At 42.0% G+C, this 24,289-nt stretch overlaps 1 protein-coding gene and 1 pseudogene across 7 annotated transcripts in view; one reads left to right on the forward strand and one right to left on the reverse strand.

Annotated features, from left to right (window-relative positions):
• Positions 1-886: 886 nt before the first annotated feature.
• Positions 887-24,289, reverse strand: part of USP28 (ubiquitin specific peptidase 28) — a 76,263-nt gene continuing 52,860 nt past the window's right edge. For 5 of the 7 annotated variants that reach the window (XM_037065642.1, XM_037065641.1, XM_037065643.1 and 2 more), the window contains 13 exons: positions 19,861-20,075; positions 19,069-19,139; positions 17,488-17,716; positions 11,091-11,288; positions 10,085-10,224; positions 9,735-9,920; positions 8,617-8,712; positions 7,504-7,682; positions 7,312-7,390; positions 5,929-6,008; positions 5,247-5,370; positions 3,647-3,842; positions 887-2,389 (listed from right to left, as the gene is read on the reverse strand). In XM_037065642.1, the coding sequence (XP_036921537.1) occupies positions 2,214-2,389; positions 3,647-3,842; positions 5,247-5,370; positions 5,929-6,008; positions 7,312-7,390; positions 7,504-7,682; positions 8,617-8,712; positions 9,735-9,920; positions 10,085-10,224; positions 11,091-11,288; positions 17,488-17,716; positions 19,069-19,139; positions 19,861-20,075 (1,969 nt within the window). In that variant the 3' untranslated portion in view covers positions 887-2,213. The remainder of the gene's footprint in view (positions 2,390-3,646; positions 3,843-5,246; positions 5,371-5,928; positions 6,009-7,311; positions 7,391-7,503; positions 7,683-8,616; positions 8,713-9,734; positions 9,921-10,084; positions 10,225-11,090; positions 11,289-17,487; positions 17,717-19,068; positions 19,140-19,860; positions 20,076-24,289) is intronic. The other 2 variants (XM_037065645.1, XM_037065644.1) reach the window with 1 other exon arrangement.
• On the forward strand, positions 21,488-23,110 carry LOC119000564 (pleckstrin homology domain-containing family M member 1-like; annotated as a pseudogene).

Below are 24,289 nucleotides of genomic sequence, written 5' to 3' on the forward strand. Positions count from 1 at the left end.
AGCCATTCTTAGCCTGAGGCAGTATGGGAACTCAAGTGTAAAAACCCAGACTGAACCTAAGGCAGTCAGCTGAGATGAGGAAAAAAAATTACTTCTCAGCACTCCCCCTGGTGGTTTCAGTGAATCTCAACCTTAGAAGCTACTTGGCACTGAACACTCGATGCCCATCTGTTCCTTTCTTGGCCAACTGTACATTCCCAGGAGGTGACCAGGAGATAACGAATGTGGAAAGGCACAAAGCAAAAGACTTTACGAGACTATCAAGTACAGGAGGGCAGTTGGTAAAAGCACAAGTGAGACCACCAAGGGTTAGTGTCCTGGCTCCACTACTTAGGACACATACGACCTTGTACAAACCACAGTCCTCATCATCTCAGCAGTGTTGCAATAAGTAAAATAATATTAACTGTGCACAGCACTCAATAATGACAGGGATTTAGAAGAGACAATTGGTCTAAAATTTTAAACAGTAAAAGGTAAAATGGGTAAGAAAATTGACCGATTTCCCATGAAACGAATAGCTGCAGAAACTTTAAAACACAAAAGATACTTCTGAATATGTGGAAAAGATGACCAAACCATTAATGGAACCAAAACACAAAAAATTTAGTTAAATTTTTTTTTGCCTTCTAAATTTGACAGATTACACAGTGGTTCCATGCAATACAACTAGCAAATGAGATAAAAAGGAATTGGTCCCCTCTAGGTACCACTCAAGGACTGCCCGGTGCTGCTCTCACTCCATCCCTCCCCATGAAGCTCCTCGCCCTTTAATCTAACCCCTGTTTCTTTAAAAAAAGAAAAACTGAAACATGGCAAACGCTTACCGAGTTCATTCATTTCCAAAATAAAAAGGTGTATTTAAATAAAGGCCATACTCCACACCAAAGGTAAAACAAATACTTTTATTGCACATTTATAAAATCTGCATAGTTGTATCAAGTGTTCTTCCCTCCCACACTTTCCTCATTCATTGTAAAATTTCGTTAAAACACCCAAGCTGGAGCCAAAAAGGGTCAATGGGACATTCCTCTCTCTACACATATGTAGAAGGTTTTTCCCTCTTTTTACAAACCCATATCCCTTCTTCTTTCGAAACAAAAAGGGTAAGGGCAACAAAATTTTCTTTCGGGCTAGCAACAGCCTTAGATATGTTTCCGACAATTTTCACACCCTAGAAAATTTTACCCAAATGATTAATGACAAAATGCTGCATCATTAACCATAACTTTGATCTCTGTTTCTATGAGTCTGTTTCTGTTTTGTTTAGTTGGGTGGTAGTGGGAGGGATGGGTGAAGAAGGAAAAGGGAAATACAGTCAACAACGTTGGGATAAGTTTGTACGGTGACAAATGGGTACTAGGCTTAGTATGGCGATCACTTCGTAAGGTACAAAAATGCCAAATCACTGTATTGTACACCTGAAACGAATATAATATTATACACCAACTAAACTTAAATTAAAAAATAAAGGCTCCCCCACGAAAAAAAAAATACTACCTTTAGTCAAGTTTCACAATGTTATTCCATCTAAAGTCCTTAATGCTTTTCTTTCTTTCACTGAGGACTGAGCATGAGGTTTTCTGGTTTATTTTAAAATATAAAATGAAAGAGAAAGAAGAAAGAAAGGAGAGGCAGCTTTCATTTGACTTTTCAGCATTTTACTGCTACCTAACTTTACAGTCTCCCCAATGCAAAGGGCAGCGGTGTATCAGCATCCTGGTCTGTTGTCTCCTGCCCAGGGCCAGGCAAGGTTTACATTTTTCATCTCTTGCAGTTAAGAATTTTCAAATGTCATCTGTATTAACTAGTAGCTATTCATCTGGTTCAGGTTCTGATGAATCACCCTTCTACTCTGCTGTCAAAAGTATTTGTGCCTGAAGGATAATTTAAAACGTGGTAAAAGGCTTAGAAAAGCCTGAGCATTCTCATAGGTACAAGAGGACATTTCAGGTCTTCTGTATAACTCAACACTTTCATACATTGGCTCCTGCCTTTTTCAGTAAAATTGCTTTAGTTATTCTGTTCCTAAAAAGTGCAATTTTATTTTCAGTCCTTTGTTACACACACACACACACAGCATGGCTGGGGTCTAGATCTGAATCTTACTTTTTCACCTAATTCCTTCCCCAAGGTAAACAGCATGATTAACAGACTTCTGTCCAACAGGGAGGCAATCAAAGGACCAGGACGGGCCTTGAACATGTGACGGCTCATTTCACTGTCACAGTCGAAATCCCTTGAATTGACTCCATGACAGCGGCAAACCGGCTGCAAAGGTCATAGGGAGAATTGGGTCGAATAGTCGGAGGCTCCTTCAAGACAATGATTTCTGCAGAAGGGTCCAGAAGCCTGGGTAGAAACTCCCCTAAGCACAGCTGCAGATTTTCTGTGGAGAGACAACGGATGGTTACATCTCAGGCAGCTCAACAGACGTCTGAGTGAAAACTAAGTGTACAACTGTATGGGAAAGCCCTGCGTACGGCTTACTATCCAACCTCAGAGCATTAGTCTGGCCAGCTAACAAGTGGTGATTCCTTCAGACCAAACTGGGAGCAAAGACCTACTTGCCAAATACACCAAAGCTTTATTTTAGGCCACTGCTTTAAGCCATCTGACATCCGACAGACTAACACTATATATTGACTTCAGTACGAACACATCTTCCAATCAACCATCCTTTTAAACTTTGAGAAGTAGATATAAAGCTCTGTGTCATAAATATAATGGAGCTATGTTCTTTCAAATGATTAAAATACAGTGTGTACACAGAGCATTAAGTAAATCTATATACCACACATGGTCTAAATAAAAACTGAAGACATTAAAAGGAAATTCATACCTACTAATTATAGTAGAATTTTTAAATAACTATAAACTTGAACACTTGAACAAGTCAATGGGATATCTTTACATCAGTGAGACACTGATGAAAAAATCATATTAGAATATACACCAACTTTCTAAGTCTACCAAACTCACTTAAAAATTACTAGTTTTAGGCTCTCCCCCTAAAATATGTTGGACAAGCAACAATGTTCCATTTACTAATTTATTCATCTCAAAGGCATCATAGTTCATATGACTGTCTTGCTACTTCATACCTGAGGAAAATTTAGTGATGGCACCATAATCAAGCTGCCTAAACAGATTTTGATTATCTTTTTTTATCCTTGCCTGAGGACATGCTTATTGATCTTTAGAGAGAGAGGAAGGCAATGAGAGAGAAACGGAGAGAAAAATCAGTTGGTTGCTTCCAGTACGCACTCCAACCAGGGATGAACCTACAACCCAGACATGTACCCTGGCTGGGCATCAAACTCAGGACCTTTCAATTCACAGGATAATGCCATACCGCCCAGGGCTTAGATTTCAGATTCTGGAAAACGGAATTCCTGGAGAGCAGTGGTGCTTTCCAACAGGGTTTCCTGGTCTTCTGTGAAGATGCGTCAGCAGCCACCAAAGAGGTAAGGGGTGGAGGCAGTGGGGAAGAGGAACAGAGGCCCGGGCCCCTAGCCTTTGTTTTAATAGAGCAGATCCCCTTTTAACTCACTTATATCCCAGGGGGTTCCAATAATCCCTTCAAAAATCTTGGCAACCAGTGCTATAAAGTGCTGTAATTCTCAGAAGCCTTCAACAATTATACCTGCAATATCCTGCCCAAGGTAAGAGCACCAATGCTTTCTCATGATCTCAATGGCATCCAGGTCATCCTTGGAGATGTCATTATTGATGATAAGGTGAATACAGGGAATGATCAACTCATTCATGACATTAATACCCTCTGTTACAGAGTGGTCATCATTCGTTTCAAAGAGAGAAGCTGCTTTGGCATTCAGCTCCTACAAATAAAAGGAAAAAAAGAGTCTGAGAAAGGTAAGTGTCTATTTTAGAAGATCCTAGCAAGTGCTGCCAAACTTTACTGCACATTCGAGTTGCCTAGGGAATGTCTCTAAAAATCACTTTGTACCCGGGTCCCACTCCATATGCTGATGTAACTGGAATGCAGGGGACCTGAGCACTTGGATTTTTTCCAAAGCTCCCAAGGTGACTCTCGTGCAGCTGAGCCTCTGACCCAATGGCCTAAACTTACAAGATTGTGCCTAACACCTGCTTCCACTAAAAGGCCTGTTCAATGGTTCTCAATCTCCACTAAGCATCAGAATCACCTGCAGAAGACACTCAGCTGCCCAGGAGCCAGTTTACCGGCCTGGGGAGGGTCTGTGCATCATCTTCACGTGGATGTTCCCTAGGGGATTCTGACCCGCACTGAGGGTAGAGAACAAGCCATGGAAATAACCTAAATCACTACTGCTGCCTACCTGTGGAAACTGAGCAGGATGGTTCACAAGTATTCTGCATTTGGTGATTTAAAAAATAAAAGTATGACTCTAATAAAATTCAGGTCCATCAAATATACAAGCCCCTTTTCTTCAGCTTCAAAATGCCCCGCCACACCTTAACTAACACAGAAATCAAGCATAAATCAGAAAATGAAGCTCTTGAGGTCACTATACGTTATGACTTCATCTGCTCCATTCGGTGTCCACAGGGCAGAAACACTGGCCGGACTGCCCCTGTGAGGGCCCCACTGCTGGGGTCAGGGAAGATGAACACGAGCACACCCCGAGGGCAAGCCCCCTCTTCAGTTTTCAGAAGGACAAGCGCCTCTTTAAATCCGTAGGTCGGCAGAGGGGATACTGGTCTGCTCTCCTATGTGGCTGTCAAATGCAAAACAGGCCAGGAGGCCTCCAGTGATGGCAACGATAACAACAGAATGGCCAGACCAATTCTTGTGGTTCATACTTTTAAAAAAAACTGGAGTGTCTTTAGAAGTCACTAAAACTCTCATCCACTAGCAAGAACACAGAAAAAATACTGCACTCCTCCTACACACATTTATTTATTACATGCTTACTATCTTTCAGACACAGAAAACAGCTAAGAAAACTTGTGCTCCAGGAACTCACAATCTAGTAGAAAACCAATGTGATGAAATGCAGGCATACATAAAGGGCACAGAAAAAGGGACAACATTCACATCCTGACTTCTATCAGGGATTGAAGAAGAATGATATTCACTTAAGTAATTTAAAATCATCTGTTTCCAATGTTAATATCCTCTTGAGAGTTTGGAAAAATCTAAAACCTGCTGCAGATTTTCAAGTTATATTTCTTCATGGCTTCAAGGAGCAGAGGTAAAGACAAAACCATAAAGATAGCAAGGCTTTACAAACAGTACAAACCAGAAGGCATTTTCTCCGGTACAAAGCAATGACAGACTCCTTCACCCCCCGGCGGGGCCCCTTCATCAGCAGAGTCGTGTTGCTCTGGTAGGCGTACACCAAGTAGGAAAGGGCCTCTTGGTACCTTAGAAAATGGCAGATAAATGACAGCTGACTGCTCCTTCTCCAGAATCCAAGCCCAGACGTCACTGTTCCCCAAGACAAGCATTCATGTGGCTGCAGTTCTGGGAAAGTCTTAAAGGTGGAGGTGGTGCTGGGAAAAGCCTGGGGGCCTAAAAAACTGCAGCCAGTCTCAGCTCTTCTACAAATTGGCCCAAAGCCCAAAACAAAGATAAAATCTCCCCGGGCTTCAGTTTTTCTTAACTCTAAAACAAAGACGTTGACCAGATGCTCACTAACTCTAAAATTGATTTTCTGAGCTCATTGTCATTTATCACAAAGAAAATCTGGCCATTATCTCTCTCTACTAATAAATCTATCCTTAGGTAAAGGATGAAAAAACAAGTGTGACATCCAGAGCAAAACTAAGTGCAACTCTGGGAAAAGTAGAGGCACACTAACATGCAATCAGGGGGCGGGGGGGGGGGGGGGCGCACACCTGTGGTTCTCAGTACTCCTTGGTGGGTATCAACAAATAACAGGGCCCCCACCCCTGACCTCACTGGCATAAAGGCCAACATACTTTCCTTTCTGGTAGAGTTCCAGGCCTGTTAGGAGGTACACAGACACCTTTCGAAACAAACTATAATCTTCATGCCACTTCTGGAAAGGAATAACTACTATTAGTGATTATGACCACAATAAACTATTTATCTACTTTCCACCACAGTACGTTTTAAACTCTGTACAAATATTTATCGAGCAGATATGGCCTGGCACAAAAGCAAAACAACACAAAAACTTTCAGTTAAAAGCATATTCAACATTTAGAGTAAGTCTAATATTGACCTCAACTTTTAATGTCCTCCTGTTCCTTCATATTTATTCTTACATATTTCAACTTCAGTCATCTTCAAAGAACTCTCCATTTGATGCAGTACAATCCTTGGGACATTTTTTTCTATTGCTCAAAACAGTAGAAGAATTATGCATTTTAGTGCTTTTGCTATTTCGTGTTTCACCTTTTCCATGTTGGCAAAACATTTCCCTTTCAGGATTTTTTTCATCCAAGTAAGCCCCAAAAAGTCACTCAGGGCAAGATTGGGTGAATAGGGAGGGCAGGGCATGGAGGTCATATTGTTTTTCATCAAAAACTGCTGAACACTCAGAGCGGTGTGGGCAAGTGCACTCATAAATCACCCATCATGAACTGGGCAAACACGCTGAGTCTTCCAAAAACTTCACTGAGGCCTAACACAGCCTCTCATAACAACACCAGCTGGTACACTGACAAAGATGGGTTCCTACAACATTCACCTGGTTGGAAGAAGTCTGTACTACGAGGGGCCTGCCCTTTAGAAGATAATTCCAGTTTTGGGGGATTTTCCCCTCATATGTATTTCACATGAACTTTAGAATTTATCATCCAAATTGGCAACACCCATGTCAAAGTCATTGGGCTCTGGTGTAAATGGATGACCTCTCCAGTTCTGATGGAACCACCCAGATGTGAGGAAGACAGAAGGTCAAGGCCGCCCCAATCATGCAGGACCACACTCAAACTCAGTAAGTGTGGTGGGCACCCCTTGGGTGGTAGGTAACACTGTTTTATATACAACATGTGCTTTTAAAAAAACTGTGTAGTTATATATGCATTTTAATGGAGAGAAACTTAATCTCCAATAGACACATTAGAAAACTATATTATTTAAAATAAACCTAAACCATGAATTAAGAGTTTTGTTGCCTAGAATCAGGCTAAAGCACATATTTAAGAAAATGAAGTTTTGATTCACTCTCACAGAAGAACGGAATGAAGGAACCTGCTACTCTGAAGGTAAGAAAAGATCATTTGTACATTGTACCCAGTTTTTGGGGGGTGGGGTGGGGGAGGAGTTACAGAATGGTCAGTTTTGCCTCAGAAATTAATGTTTGTGGCTTTGAGGATTTAAAGGAAAGACGTCACCTTGTACTCCTCCATATTCATGTCATCTGGACCGATCTCCTTCAGTTTGGCTTGGGCCACCTTCATGATGCTGATGGATCTGCGGGGCCAAGTTCAGGAAGCAATGAAAGGACACAGTGTGCGGCTTCCCCACCAGGGTGTGAGTCGAGCCGGACCCAGGAGTGGGCGTCCCTCCGGGGAATCCCTTCTCACCTTTCATCATAGCTAAGGTTTTTATCTGCAAACTGTTCCAAGAGGGTCCGCTCCACTACCCTTTTGGGAGCTTCATTTTGGAAAAAGTAGACCAGCACATGCTGTAGTCGAGGATCACTGTGCGGGGTGGGGCTCTCTTTGGCAAGCTGGTAGAGCCTGGAGTATTCCTCGTGGAATGCCTGTCAGAGACAACTGGTAGTTAGAAGAGGGTGCGCTCTGGGCTTCTGCGAACAGAAACTGATCCCTGCGGGCTACAGAGGTTTTTATAACTCTAAAAAGACCTCTAAGAAATCCTCAGTAAGAGATTACAGAGGCAACTATGGCGTGTGTAAGGTCCGCACATCATCAGGGACAAAATTCCTCCAGCATTCCGGCACCAAAGACATACTACAGTCATAAGAAACATTTTTCCATAACGTTCTCAGAAAAAAAACCAAACACCGTGTTTTCATTATTTCAGGCAATCCTTGAGTCCCATGGACCCAAATTTTTAAATCCACATAAATACAATTTATGCATGCACCTTGAATTTTATTCAAGTACCTTAAAAAACAAGGCCTACTTTCTTATATTACAGCTCCAAATTACAAAGGCAACGTCTCAATAACGGCTTTATTAACAGACATTCCCGAAGAACAACAGGCCCTCCAGTGGGGGTGCGACGAGGGACCACACCACTCCTCAGGCCCATTGGCACTGGCCGGGGAGGTGCGGTCACGTGATGGGGCATCTTATTCATCGGTTGGGCAGGAAAGGGAGTTTTACTTCAGTGAAGGACATTTTTAATCCTATTGTTTAGCATCTAATAAAATTATTGCCTCACTATTATGACACCTGTGGTATAAAAATGAGAAATTAGAAAACAGCCTGGCTGGTGTAGCTCAGTGCATTGAGTGCCAGCCTGAGAACCAAAGGGTCACTGGTACAATTCCTAGTCAGGGCACATGCTTGGGTTGCAGGTGAGGCCCCTAGTTGGGGGTGTGTGAGAGGCAACCACACATTGATGTTTCTCTCCCTCTCGTTCCCCCTCCCTTTTCCTTTCTCTAAAAATAAATAAATAAAATCTTTAAAAAACAAACAAACAAACAAAAAAACCACTCCACTCAGAAATACCTTTATAAGCCCTGCTTCAGACCCATCTCGGTCAAAGGTCTGACGGGCTTTAGCTATGGCCAGGATGACCCCCTGCATGGCAGGGCTCAGCATCACCTACCACAGGAGGGCACAAAACACAGAGAAAAGGAGAGAAAAGGTTCAAAAGAAGAGTGTATGACAGATAAGTGAGCAGACTGTTAAAGGGAAGCATGGCTACGCTGCAAGTCAGGTTTCACACACTCATTCCTACACACTCCAACACTCCCACACGCACCCACGCCTACACACACTTGCAATCCTGCCCTCAACACAATGCCCCAGACCAGCTATTTCTATACAGGCCCCGTAAATTAGCAGATGGAAAACTATGTAGGTCTAAAAATATCTATTCTGGCACTGCTAAAGAATCAAGTAAATTAGAACTCTCAGTGGGGAAGTCTCCGAGGTGAGAATTCCAATTTAGTTCTATAATTTGGGAGTATAGTCTCAACATATAATTATTTTAGACGTTTACTAGGACAAATAATACATTTAAAAGAGTCTGGAGCTAGGGAATGCACAAATATAACTTCACAAAAATGAAAGCCTTTCAATGATTTAAAAAATATCTCGCGGCCAAAGTTAGAAATCTGAAGGACTAGACTCATAACTGGTTGCGTGTGGTGACAAGTGTAAAGAGGATATACACCAACCTGGGCTCTGCAGCTTCTTAAGCATTAGAATTAAAACAAGTCCACTTTACATTTCCTTTGCTCATTAGACACCTGAAAATTTTACACTTCTTGTAAAAGCATTAACTAATACTACCGAAGACAAAGACTCCTAATGTAAAAGGCAATTTTTTTGTTCCTAACACCAGAAAAGGAATTAAATTCTCTTTCTGAGCCATGTAAACTCTGAGGTGGCCCCCATAAATATAAGCCTGGGTAGATGCACACTGGGAGCAGTATACAGTGGGAACAAGTTATCTTTTTAAACACAGTAACTAAAGCCAAACCAGATAGGCTCTCTTGTCCATCACCTGTTTCAGTAAGAAAATATTAACCATTGCCAAACACCTTGAAGTACACCAAGCGACAAGGGAAGGGAATGTAAGGCTGACAACAAACAACTAACCCCTGCACTCATCTCTGTACCTCCTCATCATATCCATCTGCATCAGATCTAACCAGAATCCTTCCCACACTGGGAATCTCGACTTCAGAGACCTCAGAATTAGGCTGGGCTGCAGACTCTGCATCATTAGCCTTTTGGGGCTGTTCTGACTGCTCTGCAAGGTTTGCTTCCGGGGGCATGGGCTTCTTGGTTTCAGGTTCCTTAAGCTGTGGCAGCAGAAGGGAGAGAAAGAGTAAGAAAAAAATAGGAGAAATAAAGGGGGATTGGGTTTAATGCAGCAGAAACAGAATAATATCGAAAGGTGAGAAAACTGGAAACCACTGCTGAAAGCCTGCCCCTCTGGGATGTGGGCTCCTTCAGTCACGCTCACCTCACTCAGGGCTGCTTCCACACCACTCTTCTCATAGGCACGCGCGGTGTTTGCAATGGCCTGGGCAGTCTGCTCCTTGACGATCACGGCGTGCTCAGACGACAAGCAGCGAACCCCATGAGAAGCGGCTACTGAAGGCTCTGATAAAGAATTGTACACAGGAATTAGCATCTGATGATAATTAACTTTGCAAAAGGTGAGCAGGATTGACACGCAGTTTAATATACAACCTTTCTAACAAACCTTTTAAAAAAATCTATGGAAGTTTCCCCTAGAAACTGTGACTAGAATAAATGGCTACTTTAGCAAAGCCCCAATGATGACCCCATAAAATTTAATGCACTCCCAACTTTGTCATATTCCTTTATGCCAAGAAGGCTTCCCACATACAACCAACTGTTAGGAAGATAACCCTTTTTAAAAAAATTCATATATATATGTATACACACACATTTTAAAGTTCCTGAGCTTTGACACATTCACACATAGCATTACAATTAATGATGTTATAAATTCTTTTTAAATTAAATTTATCAGGGTATCATCCGTTAATAACATTATAAAATTTTCAGGTGTACAGGATTATAATTTGACATCTGTGTACTCTATTGTGTGCTCCCCACTCAAAGTCAAGTTTCCTTCCATTACCATGTATTTGACCTGGTGAAGGTCACTTTTGGAGAACTGTTTTCATAAATTCTACCTATTAATCCTAGCATAATTTCTCTTACAACCTGGGAAATAAGCAAAACTAACCAGAGTAAAAGTAAAGAGGATACACAACAACCTCTAGTAGCTAGCTAGTCCTTCTGCCAGTACTTCTACTCATCAGAAATCACATTCGGAAGCCATGAGCTATTCCATCAGGTCGTGCAACACCAGCTACATGGGGCGACGCTGCGGCTGCACACTGCGCCGGTTCTCCCCAGCTGATGCGCACTGTGCTGGCTGACAAAGTGCAGCGTGACTACCGCTGGATCACTGGCATACTGCCCTTCTCCAGTACCTTGGGATGTAGAGAAATCCTGTGACACTGAGTTGGTAGAAGATTCCATTTGAGGAATTTTACAAGACTGCTCTTCTTCCCACTCTTCTACTTCCTGTTCAAATCTCCAGTTATCTTCCTGAATGTAATGCTTAAGTTCAACAGATAAGGCTTCCAATTCTCCTAACATCTGGTCTGATTCACTTGGGGCTGCTGCCTCTGAGAAAGAACAAAGGTAGAGAAATCAAAAGGTCCTTCCCAATGAAAAATACATAATCAATCAGAAGTATTGATAATATAAGGCCAACAGAGCACATCAATAATGGTGCCTAGCGTTTGTAGGTAGGCACACACTTAATATCTGTTAAATGAATATAAGAATGTAGAAATTTAGAATAGATGTCAATCACTGGCAAAATAATAACAGACCAAATATTTCTGGGATAAATTAGGAAAACTATTATATCCAAAGACAATTTCAAGTGAAACGGTTTTGTCAGTGTAACCACTGCTTCTATGATTGAAAAGAATACCTACCTCAAGACGGTTAGAGTTGAATTCCAAGACACTTATACTGTGTCAAGTTTATGTGATTAAGTGAGATTACAAAGCAATCTGATACAACATTTAAATGGCCAATAAGACCTGGTTCATTAAAAGCTATGATGAAAAACAGCAGGATATGAAGCACATACTAACTTTCATTCCTAACCCTTTTCTGCTGTGACCAACGCAAAACAAACAAACAAAAAACACCCTACAGCAGGACAACACATCCACTTACTGGTTGCCATTAACTAGTCTTTTCACTAAGCAAATGGCAGTTTCCATTTTTGTGTTTCTATAATACAAAAATGATTCAAAGAGTTAAAATCTCTCCTCAAACTAGTCCAAAAAATTCAAGAGCAGGGAAGACTCCAAGCTCATTTTATGAGCCAGCATGATCATAATTCAAAAACCAGATAAAGACACTAGAAAGAAAGAAAATCATAGGGTCAATATCCCCGATGAACTTGGTAAAATCCTCAACAAAATATTAGGAGACCAGATCCAGCAATATATTAAGAAGATCATATGCCCTACTAGAGTGAGATTTATTCTCAGGATGCAAAGTTGGTACAATATCCACAAATCAATGAACATGACACACCACATAAACAAAACAAAGGATAAAAACTACATGATCATATCAGTAAAGGCAGAAAAAGCACTTGATAAAATCCAGCAGAATGACAGAGGGAACATATCTCAATAGAATAAAGACCGTATGTGACAGCCACAGCTAACCTTACACTCATACTCAATGGTCAAAAACTACAAGTGTTTCCCTTAAGATCAGGAACAAGACAAAAATGTCTGCTTTCATCTCTCTTACTCAACACAGTACTAGACATCCTAGCCACAGCAATCAGATAAGAAAATAAATAGAAGGCATCCAAATAGAAAAAGAAGTAAAACTGCCTTTATTTGCAGATGACATGATACTGTGTACAGGGAACCCTAAAGCTTCCACCTAAAAATTAATAAATAAATTGATATTAATTGACTGATAAATAAATTCAGTAAAGTAGCAGGATACAAAGTAAATATTCAAAAATAACCAATAATGAACTATCAAAAAGAAAAAATAACAAAACAATTCCATTCACAATTGCTTTAAAAAAAGTTAGCAATAAATTTAAACTAGGATGTAAAAGAACTGTACTCAGAAAATTATGACACTGAATAAAGAAACTGAAAAAGGTACAAATAAGTGGAAGCTTATACTGTATACATGAATACGAAGAATCAGCATCACGAAAATGTTCATACTACCCAAAGCAATCGACAGATTTGACACAATTTCTATCAAGATACCAACGGCATATTTTACAGAACTAGAATATTCCAAAAACTTACATGGAACCACAAAAGACCCCAAATAGGCACAGCAGGCTTGAGAAAGAAAAACAAAGGTGGAAGAATCACAGTAACTGATATCAAACTACACTGCAAGTCTATGGTAATCAAAAAAGCTTGCTACTGGCATAAAAACAGACATATAGATCAATGGAACAGAATAGAGAGCACAGGAAAAAACACATGCCTTCACAGTCAATTAATATTTGGCAAAGGATGTAAAAACATAACATGGGGTAAAGACAATCTAGTCAATAAATGGTGTTGAGGAAATTGGACAGATATGTGAAAAAAAGTGAAACTAGACCACCTTCTTACACCATAAACAATAAATTCAACATGGATCAAAGACTTAAATGTTAGACTCAAAACCATACAAGTCCTAGAAGAAAACATACACAGCAAAATCTCAGACACTGCTAGTAAAAGTATTTTTTCTGATATAGCTCTTCCAGCAAGAGAAACAAAAAAAATAAACAAATGAAATTACATCAAAGTAAAAAGTTTTGCATAGCAAAGGAAATCATCAACAAAATGGAAAACTCACCAGAGTTCCAGCAAGATGGAGGCATAGGCGGAAATACTTCACTCCCTCGCACAACCAAAAAAAGGACAACCAATTTAAAAACAATAAACCAGAACTGCCAGAAAATGAAACTGCATGGAACTCCGACAATCAAGGAATTTAAGAAACATTCACCCAGACCGGTAGGAGGGACAGAGATGTGAGAGGGCAACCTAGCGGAGAGCACAGCTGGCAAGGCAGCAGGCCACATGGGCAAGGCGGGGCTGGGTAAACCAAAAACTCAAAGCTAGCTGTAAAATACTGCAGGGGTTGCCACAGTGGGAGAAACTCCCAGTCTCACAGGAGAGTCAGTTGGAAAGCAGGGCTAGCGTGGAGCAAGTCAGCCGCATTGTTCCCGCTCTGATCCCTCTCCCACAGACAGTGTCAAAATGCAGCAAACAGGGTTGCCCCGCCCTGGAAAATATCTAAGGCTCCTCCTCTTACAACAGAACAGATCAAAACTCCAGAAAAAGAGCTAAGTGACGAGGAGATAGCCAACGTGTCTGATGCAGAGTTCAAAACACTGGTAATCAGGATGCCCACAGAACAGATTGAGGTCAGTTGCGAAATAAAAGAAGAAATGAAGGCTACCCAAAGTGAAATAAAGCAAAATATACAGGGAACCAACAGTGAAGGGAAGGAAACCAGGACCCAAATCTACAAGTTGGAACAAAATGAAGAAATAAATATCCAACCAGAACAGAATGAAGAAATAAGAATTCAAAAAATTGAGGAGAGGCTTAGGAACCTGTGGGACAGCTTTACATGCTCAAACATTCAAATCATAGGGGTGTCAGAAGAAGAACAAGAGCAATAAATTAAAAACTTATTTGAACAAACAATGAAGGAAAACTTCCCCATTCTGGTGAAGGAAGTAAGACTTCCAGGAAGTCCAGGAAGCTCAGAGAGTCCCAAAGAAATTGGACCTAAGGAAGCACACACCAAGGCATACGCTCATTAAGTTACCCAAGATTAAAGATAAGGAAAGAATCTTAAAAGCAGCAAGAGAAAAAGAGACAGTTGCCTACAAAGGAGCTCCTGTAAGTCTAGCAGCTGATTTCTCAAAAGAAACCTTACAGGCAAGAAGGGGCTGGAAAGAAGTATTCAAAGTCATGAAATCCAAAAACCTACATCCAAGATGAGTCTATTCAGCAAAGCTTTCATTTAGAATGGAAGGGCAGACAAAGTGCTTCCCAGATAAGGTCAAGTTAAAGGAGTTCATCATCACCAAGCTCTTATTATATAAAATGTTAAAGGGACTTATCTAAGAAATAGAAGATCAAAAACTATGAGCAGTAAGATGACAACAAACTCATAACTATTAGCAACTGAACCTAAAAAACAAAAACAAAAACTAAGCGAACAACTAGCACAGGAATGGAACTAGAGAAATGGAGATTACATGGAGGGTTTTCAGTGGGAAGGGGCAGGAGAAGGCACAGGGAATAAGAAGCATAACTGGTAGGCATAAAAAAGATGGGGAAGAGGTTAAGAATAGTATGGGAAACGGAGAGGCCAAAGAACTTATATGTACAATTCATGGACATGAACTAAGGTGGGGGAGAGGTTAATGCTGGAGGGTGAGGGGTACACGGTGGAGGGGAGATAAAGGGGAGAAAAAATGGGGACAACTGTAATGGCATAATCAATAAAATATACTTAAAAAAAGAAATCTACTAAATGAGAGAACATATTTGCCAATGACAGATCTAAAATTTATAAAGAACTTACAAAACTACAACAAAAAAACAAAATAATCCACTTAAAGGATCTTAATAGACACTTCTCCAAAGAGGATATACAGGTAGTTGACCAACAGACATATGAAAAGATGCTCGAAGTCACTAATTATCAGAAAAATGCAAATTAAAATTTCATGCCTGTTAGAATGGCTATCATCAATAAATCAACAAACAAGTACTGGCAAGGATGTGAAGGAAAGGGAACCCTTGTGTACTGTTGGTAGGAATACAGAGTGGTGTAGCCACTGCAGAAAACAGTACAGAAAACCTCAGGAAACTAAAAATGGAACTGCCTTATGATCCAGCGATTCCACCTCTTGGAATATATCTGAAGACACGTGAAAGGCTAATTCAAAAGAACGTATACACCCTCATGTTCACAGCAGCCTTATCTACCACAGCTAAAATTTGGAAGCAGTCCAAGTGCCCATCAGTAGATGAATGGATAAAAAACTGTAGACATTACACAATGGAATACTACTCAGCCATAAAAGAGGAAATTCTACTCTTTGAAACAGCATGGATGGACCTGAGGAGCACTATGCTGAGTGAAGTAAGCCAGTCAAAGAAAGACAAGTGCCATGTGATTTCACTTATATGTAGAATCTAACAAAATACACTAACAAAATAGAAACAGACTCACAGATGGAGAAGAGAGGGGAGCCAGGTTGCAGAACTGAGTAGAAAAGGTGAAGGAATTAAGCAAAAACAAAACAAAACCCCAAACAAATAAATAAGAACCCCAACAAAACAAAACAAAAACAAACAAAAACCAAATTCATAGACACAGACAACCATATGGTGATTAAAAAATACAAAAGAGCCCTGGCTGGTGTGGTTAAGTGGATTGAGTGTCGGCCTGAAAACAGAAAGGTCACTGGTTCGATTCCCAGTCAGGGCACATGCCTGGGCTGTGGGCCAGGTCCCCAGTTGGGGCATGCAAGAGGTAACCAGCTAATGTTTCTCTCACACATCAATGTTTCTTTCCCTTTCTTTCTCCCTCACACCCCTCTCTAAAAACAAATAAATATTTTTATAAAATAAATAAAAATGAGCCCTACATGTAATATCAAGGCTCTCATACACTACCAACAGCCAGTACCACTATTTGTAGAGAAACACCCACAAGCAGCTGTTCCTACTTTCCCACTGCAACTATGAAATTATGAAGATCGATTACCGTTAGGTGACCACTCCTTCACCTCCCCGCCCTCCCACCCTAACACTCTCATTACTGACTCAGAAAGACAACATGCTGCCTGGGCAAAAGGCCTCACCCGTCTTCTTGCCTATCAAACACAGTCAAGTTTGAGTACTGAAAGAAAAGCCTTCTATGATCTTAGATGTGAAACGCTGGCCGTAAGACCTCTCAGAGAAGATGTGAAAGGAAGAGAGAATCATGTATATGGAAAACAGTACAGAATTTGGAGTCAGAACTGGATTTGAATCATTTGCCTGCTATTTACTTTTTGGACAGCTAGAGAATCTTATCTGAAAAAGGTGGATAATAAGAATTTCCACCCTGCCTATCTCCCTTTTAGAGTTATAAGTTATTAGAAAATTAAAAATTGAAAGCATGCAGTAAAGAGTAAAGTACCAATATAAATATGAGTGCTCTTAACATTAATAATAGTATTATGAGAAGTATAAAATTATTTAGGCAAATCAACTTGTAAAATGTAGCTATTTTTCAAAGCATACAAAACTATGCATACAAAAATGTCACTAAAAAAGAAAAAAACTAGACAATTTAAAATTTTATTAATGGAAAGTTGGTTTAACAAACTAGATATAGTTCCCATTCAATGGAATTATTATGGAGTTGTTAAAAAGAATGCGTCAATTTTATTTATGGAAATACAGGTCACCAGGACACACAATTAATGAAAAGGATGCAGACCAAAATGGAAAAATACCCCGTGTGGGGAAGAACATGGCGGGGGTGGGGGGGAGATGTCAATGACTAAAGAAAGTGTCTGCAGAAAGTGTATCTGGACACCACATGAGAAACCTGACAGCGGGTACTCGTTGGGAGCTAGGACAGAAGCTGGAGAGCAAACCTGCTCTTCCTATTTATTCTCTTTTGTACTGTATTTTTAAAAATGCATTATTACCTTATAATAAACTTTAGGTTAAAATTGTTTTAACTCTTTCCCCTTTCCTGATTAGTACATATTTGCCCTATCTTTGGTATCTGCTAACATGTTTTTACCTGTATTAAAGTGGGGGAGCTTGTCGTTAATGTACATCAGACAATAAGCACTAACATTTCTCAGGCCTCCATATGAATCTCTTTCAAGTTCTTCCCAGGAAGATTCAGTAACAGAGATGTCATTGTACTTGAGCCAGACTTGCCGGGGTTGATTATACACATAGGCCCAGTAGTGTCCGGCATTTGCTTGTCCTTCATGAACAAGAACTGCGTGCAAGCGATAAGGCACCTGCAAATCAGAAAGCATATTTGAGTTAGATTAAGCAAAGTAATCTGACAAAGTTCAGCTTACTAAAATAAAAGTTTATGCCCAACTATCAGACATAAAAAAGCTAACTATACATGTATTTGTTACAGGGCTCACATTGAAACATCTTGGTGATACATAGCCTTGGAACTTACCAACTAGGTCTCAGTTCCCAAATCTTTAAAACCAGAGAGCTGAACTAGGTAACCTCCTCTGAGACCTCGCTCAACTCTCAACTGTCATGGTTACAGATCTAAAACCAAAGATAACCCAGACTTACCCCACAATCCCAAACTCAATTCATGTAAAAGCAGAAGCACCCTGACCACTTTTGCTGAGAAATGCTTATCACACTGGGACCTACAGCAAGATTAGTGGCTGTAGGTCCCACTATCTTGTTCTGTGCCTATTTTATTTTTGGCACAGAACCAACATTTAAGTTAGCATATTTCATTATGAATCAGTCACACAGTTCTTACATTTCTTCTTGGAATTGTACACCTATCTGAGGTGAAGACCCTTTTAGCTACATACTTGTTTGTCTCAACATTTGAAAAGCATTTCTTGTCACAATTAAGCAGAAAATAAAGCAATACTTAAGTGTCAAGTAACTACTGGTGGAAAAAAGGAAAGTCAGCCATAGAATCAAGTTAAACTTACATTTCCTCAGCACCTTGACATGACTTTACTAGTGGAGAGAGGTCTGATATACTCAAAAGAAAAAATGGGGAAAAGCTAGACTGACGTGACGCACTCCTGCCCTGCAACCCTGGGAACAGAGCTCTTGTCCTCCCGCCAGGTCCGGAGGGCCACTAAGAGGTCGCCCTGGACTGGAACCTCCTTCCCTCCACACCCAGACTGCTACTCTAAGCAAAAATCTGTGGGGATACTTAGAATTTCTACCCTGCCTACCTCCCTTTGACAGTCTTCACATAAAGAACCTTGAAGGCAGGCTGGTAAACAAAGGGTCGTGGGACTTTGGAAATGACAGGTAACCGATCCCTAGTTTACATTTCCCCACTGTACTACTTAAATTACCATTATATGAGAAAGTTTTATTAATATTTGAGGGCAAACCTATTTAATATATCAAAAAATAACATGGCAGAATCAAAACAAATATATTTTGGTTTCTACTGATGGCAGAAGATATACCACTTTTTTTTAGCCTAAAATAAAAAAACAGAATACTAACAATTTTCCCCCTAAGTTTGTATCTTATATTTCAGGGAGGTTCCCATCCACTTTCAAAGAAAACCCCCAATTTTCTTTTTGTATCTACCATTAGCACCACTAGACTACTCTGTAGCTACTTTCCCTTGATTTCATTCTACCTGACAAAGGAGAGGATCACAGTACATCTGCTCAATAGTCTGGGTAGTGCTTGCAATACAATTCTTTAAATCTGTTTAAAAAAAAAAAAGGATACTTAGTTAAAACAATTCCATTCCATGTCATGGCCCCAACTAAACAAATAGTATGCTTATCTGTACCCCAGGGATCCGGTGATTTTAACCTCACTCTATAAACCACACAGTTAGTGCTTTAGGTTCTAAAGGCTTTTAATTTAATTACATTAAGATTTTAAAAAATTATCTCATCACTGGCACCAAAATTTCTTAAAGAAAAAAACATCTACTTAGAAAAAGACTGTAATGCGTCACTTGGGTATAAAATAAGTGTCCCAGAGACAAGCCCTGAAAGAAGTTGGCAGAGCAGGGCAGAGGTAAGTTTCTGTGACTAAGAACCTGGCACAAATCTGACTGACTTTATTTTTAGCTCCCCAGATAAAAGGATAAAGTAAGGGGAGGGAGGAGAAAAGTGAGCACCAGGGCTATGACTGTACAGAAAAGCCCTAGCCAAAGGTGATCACGAGTGTCTAGGCCACCCCAGAACCCCCAGAAATGCGTAGGAGGGAATCCAAGAAGGATCTTTCCATGGCTGTGTAACGGGTGTGTGACCCAACAGGAAACCTGTAGGGAACTGAAGAAGGAAGTGATCATCTCCGGGACCAAATTCCACAGTATATATGGCAATGCAGCAAGTGTGCCCATGGTGCATAACTTCCAAATAGTCAAAGACAGGAGGCCAAAGAATAGCTGTTTGACAAGTTTTAAAGAGCCAACCTTGTATATCTTGTTCTATCTCACTCCTCCACCTCTGAAGACAGGTCTTAACAAAGTTCATTTCCTCATCTGTGACTGTTCGAGGAGCTGGGTGTGCAGGCATTTCCATAGGAGACCGGGAAGATGTAAGGGGCTTATCCACTGTTGTAGGCTTGTGGAGACAATCTTCAGGAAAGGTACTTTCAACATCCTGAGAAGAGCTTTCTTTACTTGTTCTGAAGGAAGACAAATCATGCTTGTATGATAGTTTCCAAAATATACTTGGCCTAAATTAATATGCTTTGTAAAGTAAGCTGCTATGTGGAAAAGTACAACTGTAAGTTGGTATTTACTCTGTACATGTACTGAGCCAAATCTTTCCTTTATATGCAATATCTCATTTAATACAACTTGCTTATATGACAGATACTATTACTACAGAGATACTCTCTCTCTTAACCAATTACAAACCTAAGGTTTAGAAAAATTAAGAAACTTGGACCCAAGTTCACCTAGCTTGTAAGCGGTGGAGAGGTATCAGACCCAGGTCTGCCTGAGTCTCTGGCTCATGCTCTCTCACCACTTGTTATAAGGCCTTCTTGTGCAGGGAGAAGGAGGGAACCCGGAAAAGGAGGGAGAAGAGGGAACCCGGAAAAAGGAAGAATTGAGGTATCAACTGACAAGTTTCCAAGATGCAACCTACCAAAGCGGGATGGACAGGTGAGTACAGGAACAAAATACACAGAGCGAGAAAAACGAAGTACCCGCCGAACATCTGACTGACAGGAACACAAGCCAGGTGGTGCTGTGGGAGGGCAGCAGAGGGCTGGGCAATCCCAGATCTGCCGCTGTAGCCACACTACTCCCAAGGGAGCCTCTGGTAAGTTTCTAACACTCAGCTCTAAATCTAAACGTTAACTTCTGTACTGCGCCACTGTCCTAAACGAACTGAGAACAAAGTATGTGAAAGTAAAAGTTTACTGCCATCGTCAAACAAACTGCACACAGATAAATCAGCAGGAATAGAAATGAAGTTTCTAACTGTACTTAGGTTTCTGTTTCTCATTAAAACTGAGTAACCAAAGACACTGAAATAGAGAACGGGCTGACAGGGACCAGAGGAGAGAGGGGAGGGAATTTCAGGGGAAAAGGGGAAGGGTTTACAGGAACAGGTATAAAGGACACATGGACAAAAACTAGGGGGGCGGGGAACGGGAGGGAGGGTGGAGGGCTGGGTGGGTCAGCGGGGATGGGAGTAAAAAACAGAAAACTGTACCTGAACAACAATTAAAATAAAAAAGGAAAAGAAAAAGAAAAAAACAACAAAAACCCCCCTGAGTAACATAAACTTCCTTCAGCTTTGACTTACAAGAAACTCAGAGATACGATGGGTATGTTCTATCCAGATGTGCACTAATATGCATACACAGTTATTAATATGGGGAAATGGTAAGCTTCTAACCATCAAAACCTAACCTTTTTTAGTCAGTAACCAGGAGGCCACAGAGCGGGGCTGGAGCTTCTGGGAATGCCATGGCCTGGATTACTGCCCGTGCAACCCCACCCCACCTGCCCCAACCGCTGCAGTTCCCCTGCTTCCTAAGCAGGCGTCACATGACTCTCCTTGGGAGCTGCTGTATTCGTGGACATGCTCTCGGTGGTGGAGAGTGGAACGGATCCCCAGGCTGCCACCCTGGTCAGTCATCAAGAAGCAGCTAGCAGGATCCATGGAGGCGCTGCAGGTACAGTCCATGTCCTTGGACACAGTGATCACTACCAAAGACGAAGATGCCACACTGCGCAGCACCCTAGAGGCCATTTCTGCAGGGCCTGATGCCGAGCACGTTCGAGCAGAGGCCGGGGGTAGGGGGTAGGAGAAGCGCATACCAGAAACCTCTGTCTTCTGGCCCCTCTTGAAAGCTGTCACCCAACAAACTCAGGATTGGAGCACCTGGTCTTTGCCAGCAGGAACAATGGCCCAATAAAGGGCTACCTGAAGCTGCTCTTCCAGGAGCAGGCTTACCTGTGTGAGTACTAGCAGCCCACTTCTCTGCTTTGGACGCTGAGGAGAGTGAGCTTCTCAGCTTCCCATAGGGACTAACATTCTTATCCCGCGATCTCTCCTGTAAGTCTGCCCTCTTAAACACGCAGATGCTCACCCCACTGGCCCTCACCTGGCTGTGCCCACTCTCTGAGCTCAACCCGGTAACTACCTCTGGTAAAGAACTACAGTGGATGGAGTATCTGGATTCTGCTTCCCGTTCCTCGGGCTCAGAGGACATCGAGTTCAGCACTCGGGGGGCCATAAGACCTGATGGAACAGGAAGCACACTGCCTCCTCCCTCAGCCTGGACATGGCCAAGTTCATCCCAGCTGTCCATCCTAAAGCTTAATCTCCGAGAGCTCCCTACTTCAAGAGAATGGATCCAAGAGTCCAGGTCATTCTGAGGAGCCCACATTATACAACTCAGACCTGGGGACAGCAAATGCTCATGACTCAGACCCATCGCTGCAGGTGGTGGTGTCAGAGTTCAGCAACACCCAGGTAAACTCTGTGCCAACCAACGGACTGAGCGGGGAATGAAGATTCCCATACTGCAGTCTTCACCCTCGCTCCACGGCCTCTGCCTCCACACCAGCAGGCGCCTGCACTTTGATGTGCCTGCAAAGCCCCTCCCTGCCCCGCAGTCTCTGGGACTCAAGGTGGTGCACACAAGCAGGAGCCACATTCCAAGTCACCTGGCACTACGGGCTTGCCAGCATCTGGGCCCTGCCTAAGCTGTCAGTTTGGGGAGCACTTCGGACGAGCATTCTAATCCCATGAGAGCAGTCAGCCGAGGGAGCCTTCGGTGGATGATGGAGCTAGACTGAGCCTCGTGGTTTCCTCACCCACCAGTTTGGAAATGAAGAGCTGGGTCTCAGAACATGACTTCTCCTGGCTTCTGCAGGAACAGCCACGCCCCAGAGAGTCCTTCAGATCACTCTGTAGCTTCTTCCAGAGGTACTCCAGAGTCCAGGCCTGGTCTCCTTAGGCATTTTTTCTCAGGACCAAGAAAAAGCTCCTCCACGGGGGCCTTAGACAAAGCTTGTGTGTCTTCTCCAGGAAGCAGGAAAAGCAAGGCAACTACAGCACAGGAGCATTAAGAACTTCCGAGTGGTGCCCTACAGGCAGACGGGCAGGTACCTGCAGAGTTCCAGGCAGCACCACTGCTGGCGCACTGCCTTTCAGAGCGCAGTTCTGAAGTTGTCTTTTCCATTTCCAATTGGGTGATGTCTTCTTACAAGAAAAACCCTCATCCCAGAACGTAATAAGGAGTACCCTTGCTGAGTAATTCAAGAAAGCATTGCAGGAAAAGTATTATATTTTAACATGTAATGTTAATAAAGCAATGCCCCAAACTGCCTACAGAGTACATAAATACTGATTCCCCAACACTGCTTTATACATCTTGTGATACGGCACTCTTGACTCTGTCTGTAGCCCAGTGCAAGCCCTGCCTCTTGAAGGTCTGGAAGTTCCCAGTGCTCCTTCCCAAGGCCTCGGTCTCAGATGGTTTATTTATCAGCTGCTTGCTTAGTGTCCTCCACGTGCCATTTCCAATGAGGCCTGCTTGACCCCTCCCCACCACCCTGTGAAATGCAAAAGGAGTTAAATAACCATCTCCAAATTTTTCTGTAATTCTCATACATGAGTTTCCACTTTCAAACAAACAAAAAATATGCCCTAGAGTTGGTCTCTTTCTCTCATTCTCTGTTTGCAGTGACCCAGCAGAGAATTCTGGTCAGGTTCCTGAGCCCTGGTTAGGCAGTGTGGGTTTTTCTGTCAGTCCATGTGATGGCTATAACCATGGTGGAGAAGGTGTCCTTTGTTGGGTCCCGGCTGGTCCAGGCCAAGAGAGAGAGAATTGTATGGCCTTTGGATGTCCTAGTTGGTGGCAGACCCCTGGGGGCGGGGGGCAATGGGCAGTGTGTGGCACACCGTGTACTCACATGCTCACTCACTGACTCACTCAGCAAATATTTACTGAGCACCTGTGATGTCTCAGGCACTACTCTAGGTTCTAGGGACACAGAAGAAAACAAAGCCAAATCCCTATCTTCATTAGATTTATATTCTAGTGGAGAGACAGGAAATAAGAAAATTAACAAGAAAAAACACGGGGTTATAGGCAGGTAACTGTAATGGCTATGGATAACCCGGAGGGTGTTAAGGTGGGGGTGTACTGTCTCACACAGGGAGACAAGGGAGCCCCACAGATCAGGAGACATCTGAGGAGATGTAAAGGGAGGGAGAGAGGAAGGCATAATGCAAAGTCTGTGGTTCAAGCAGGAAGATCAAAGGCAAGGACCCTGCGAAGGGAACATCCTTGAAGCATCCAGGAAAGAGCTGAGACCAGAGTTGCTAGAAGACAGGAGTGGAGAGGAGGCAGCTGGAGATGAGGCCACAGTG

The sequence above is a fragment of the Sturnira hondurensis genome, unplaced genomic scaffold (assembly GCF_014824575.4).
Source record: "Sturnira hondurensis isolate 20B ecotype Veracruz unplaced genomic scaffold, ASM1482457v3 Scaffold0015793, whole genome shotgun sequence".
NCBI lineage: Eukaryota > Metazoa > Chordata > Mammalia > Chiroptera > Phyllostomidae > Sturnira > Sturnira hondurensis.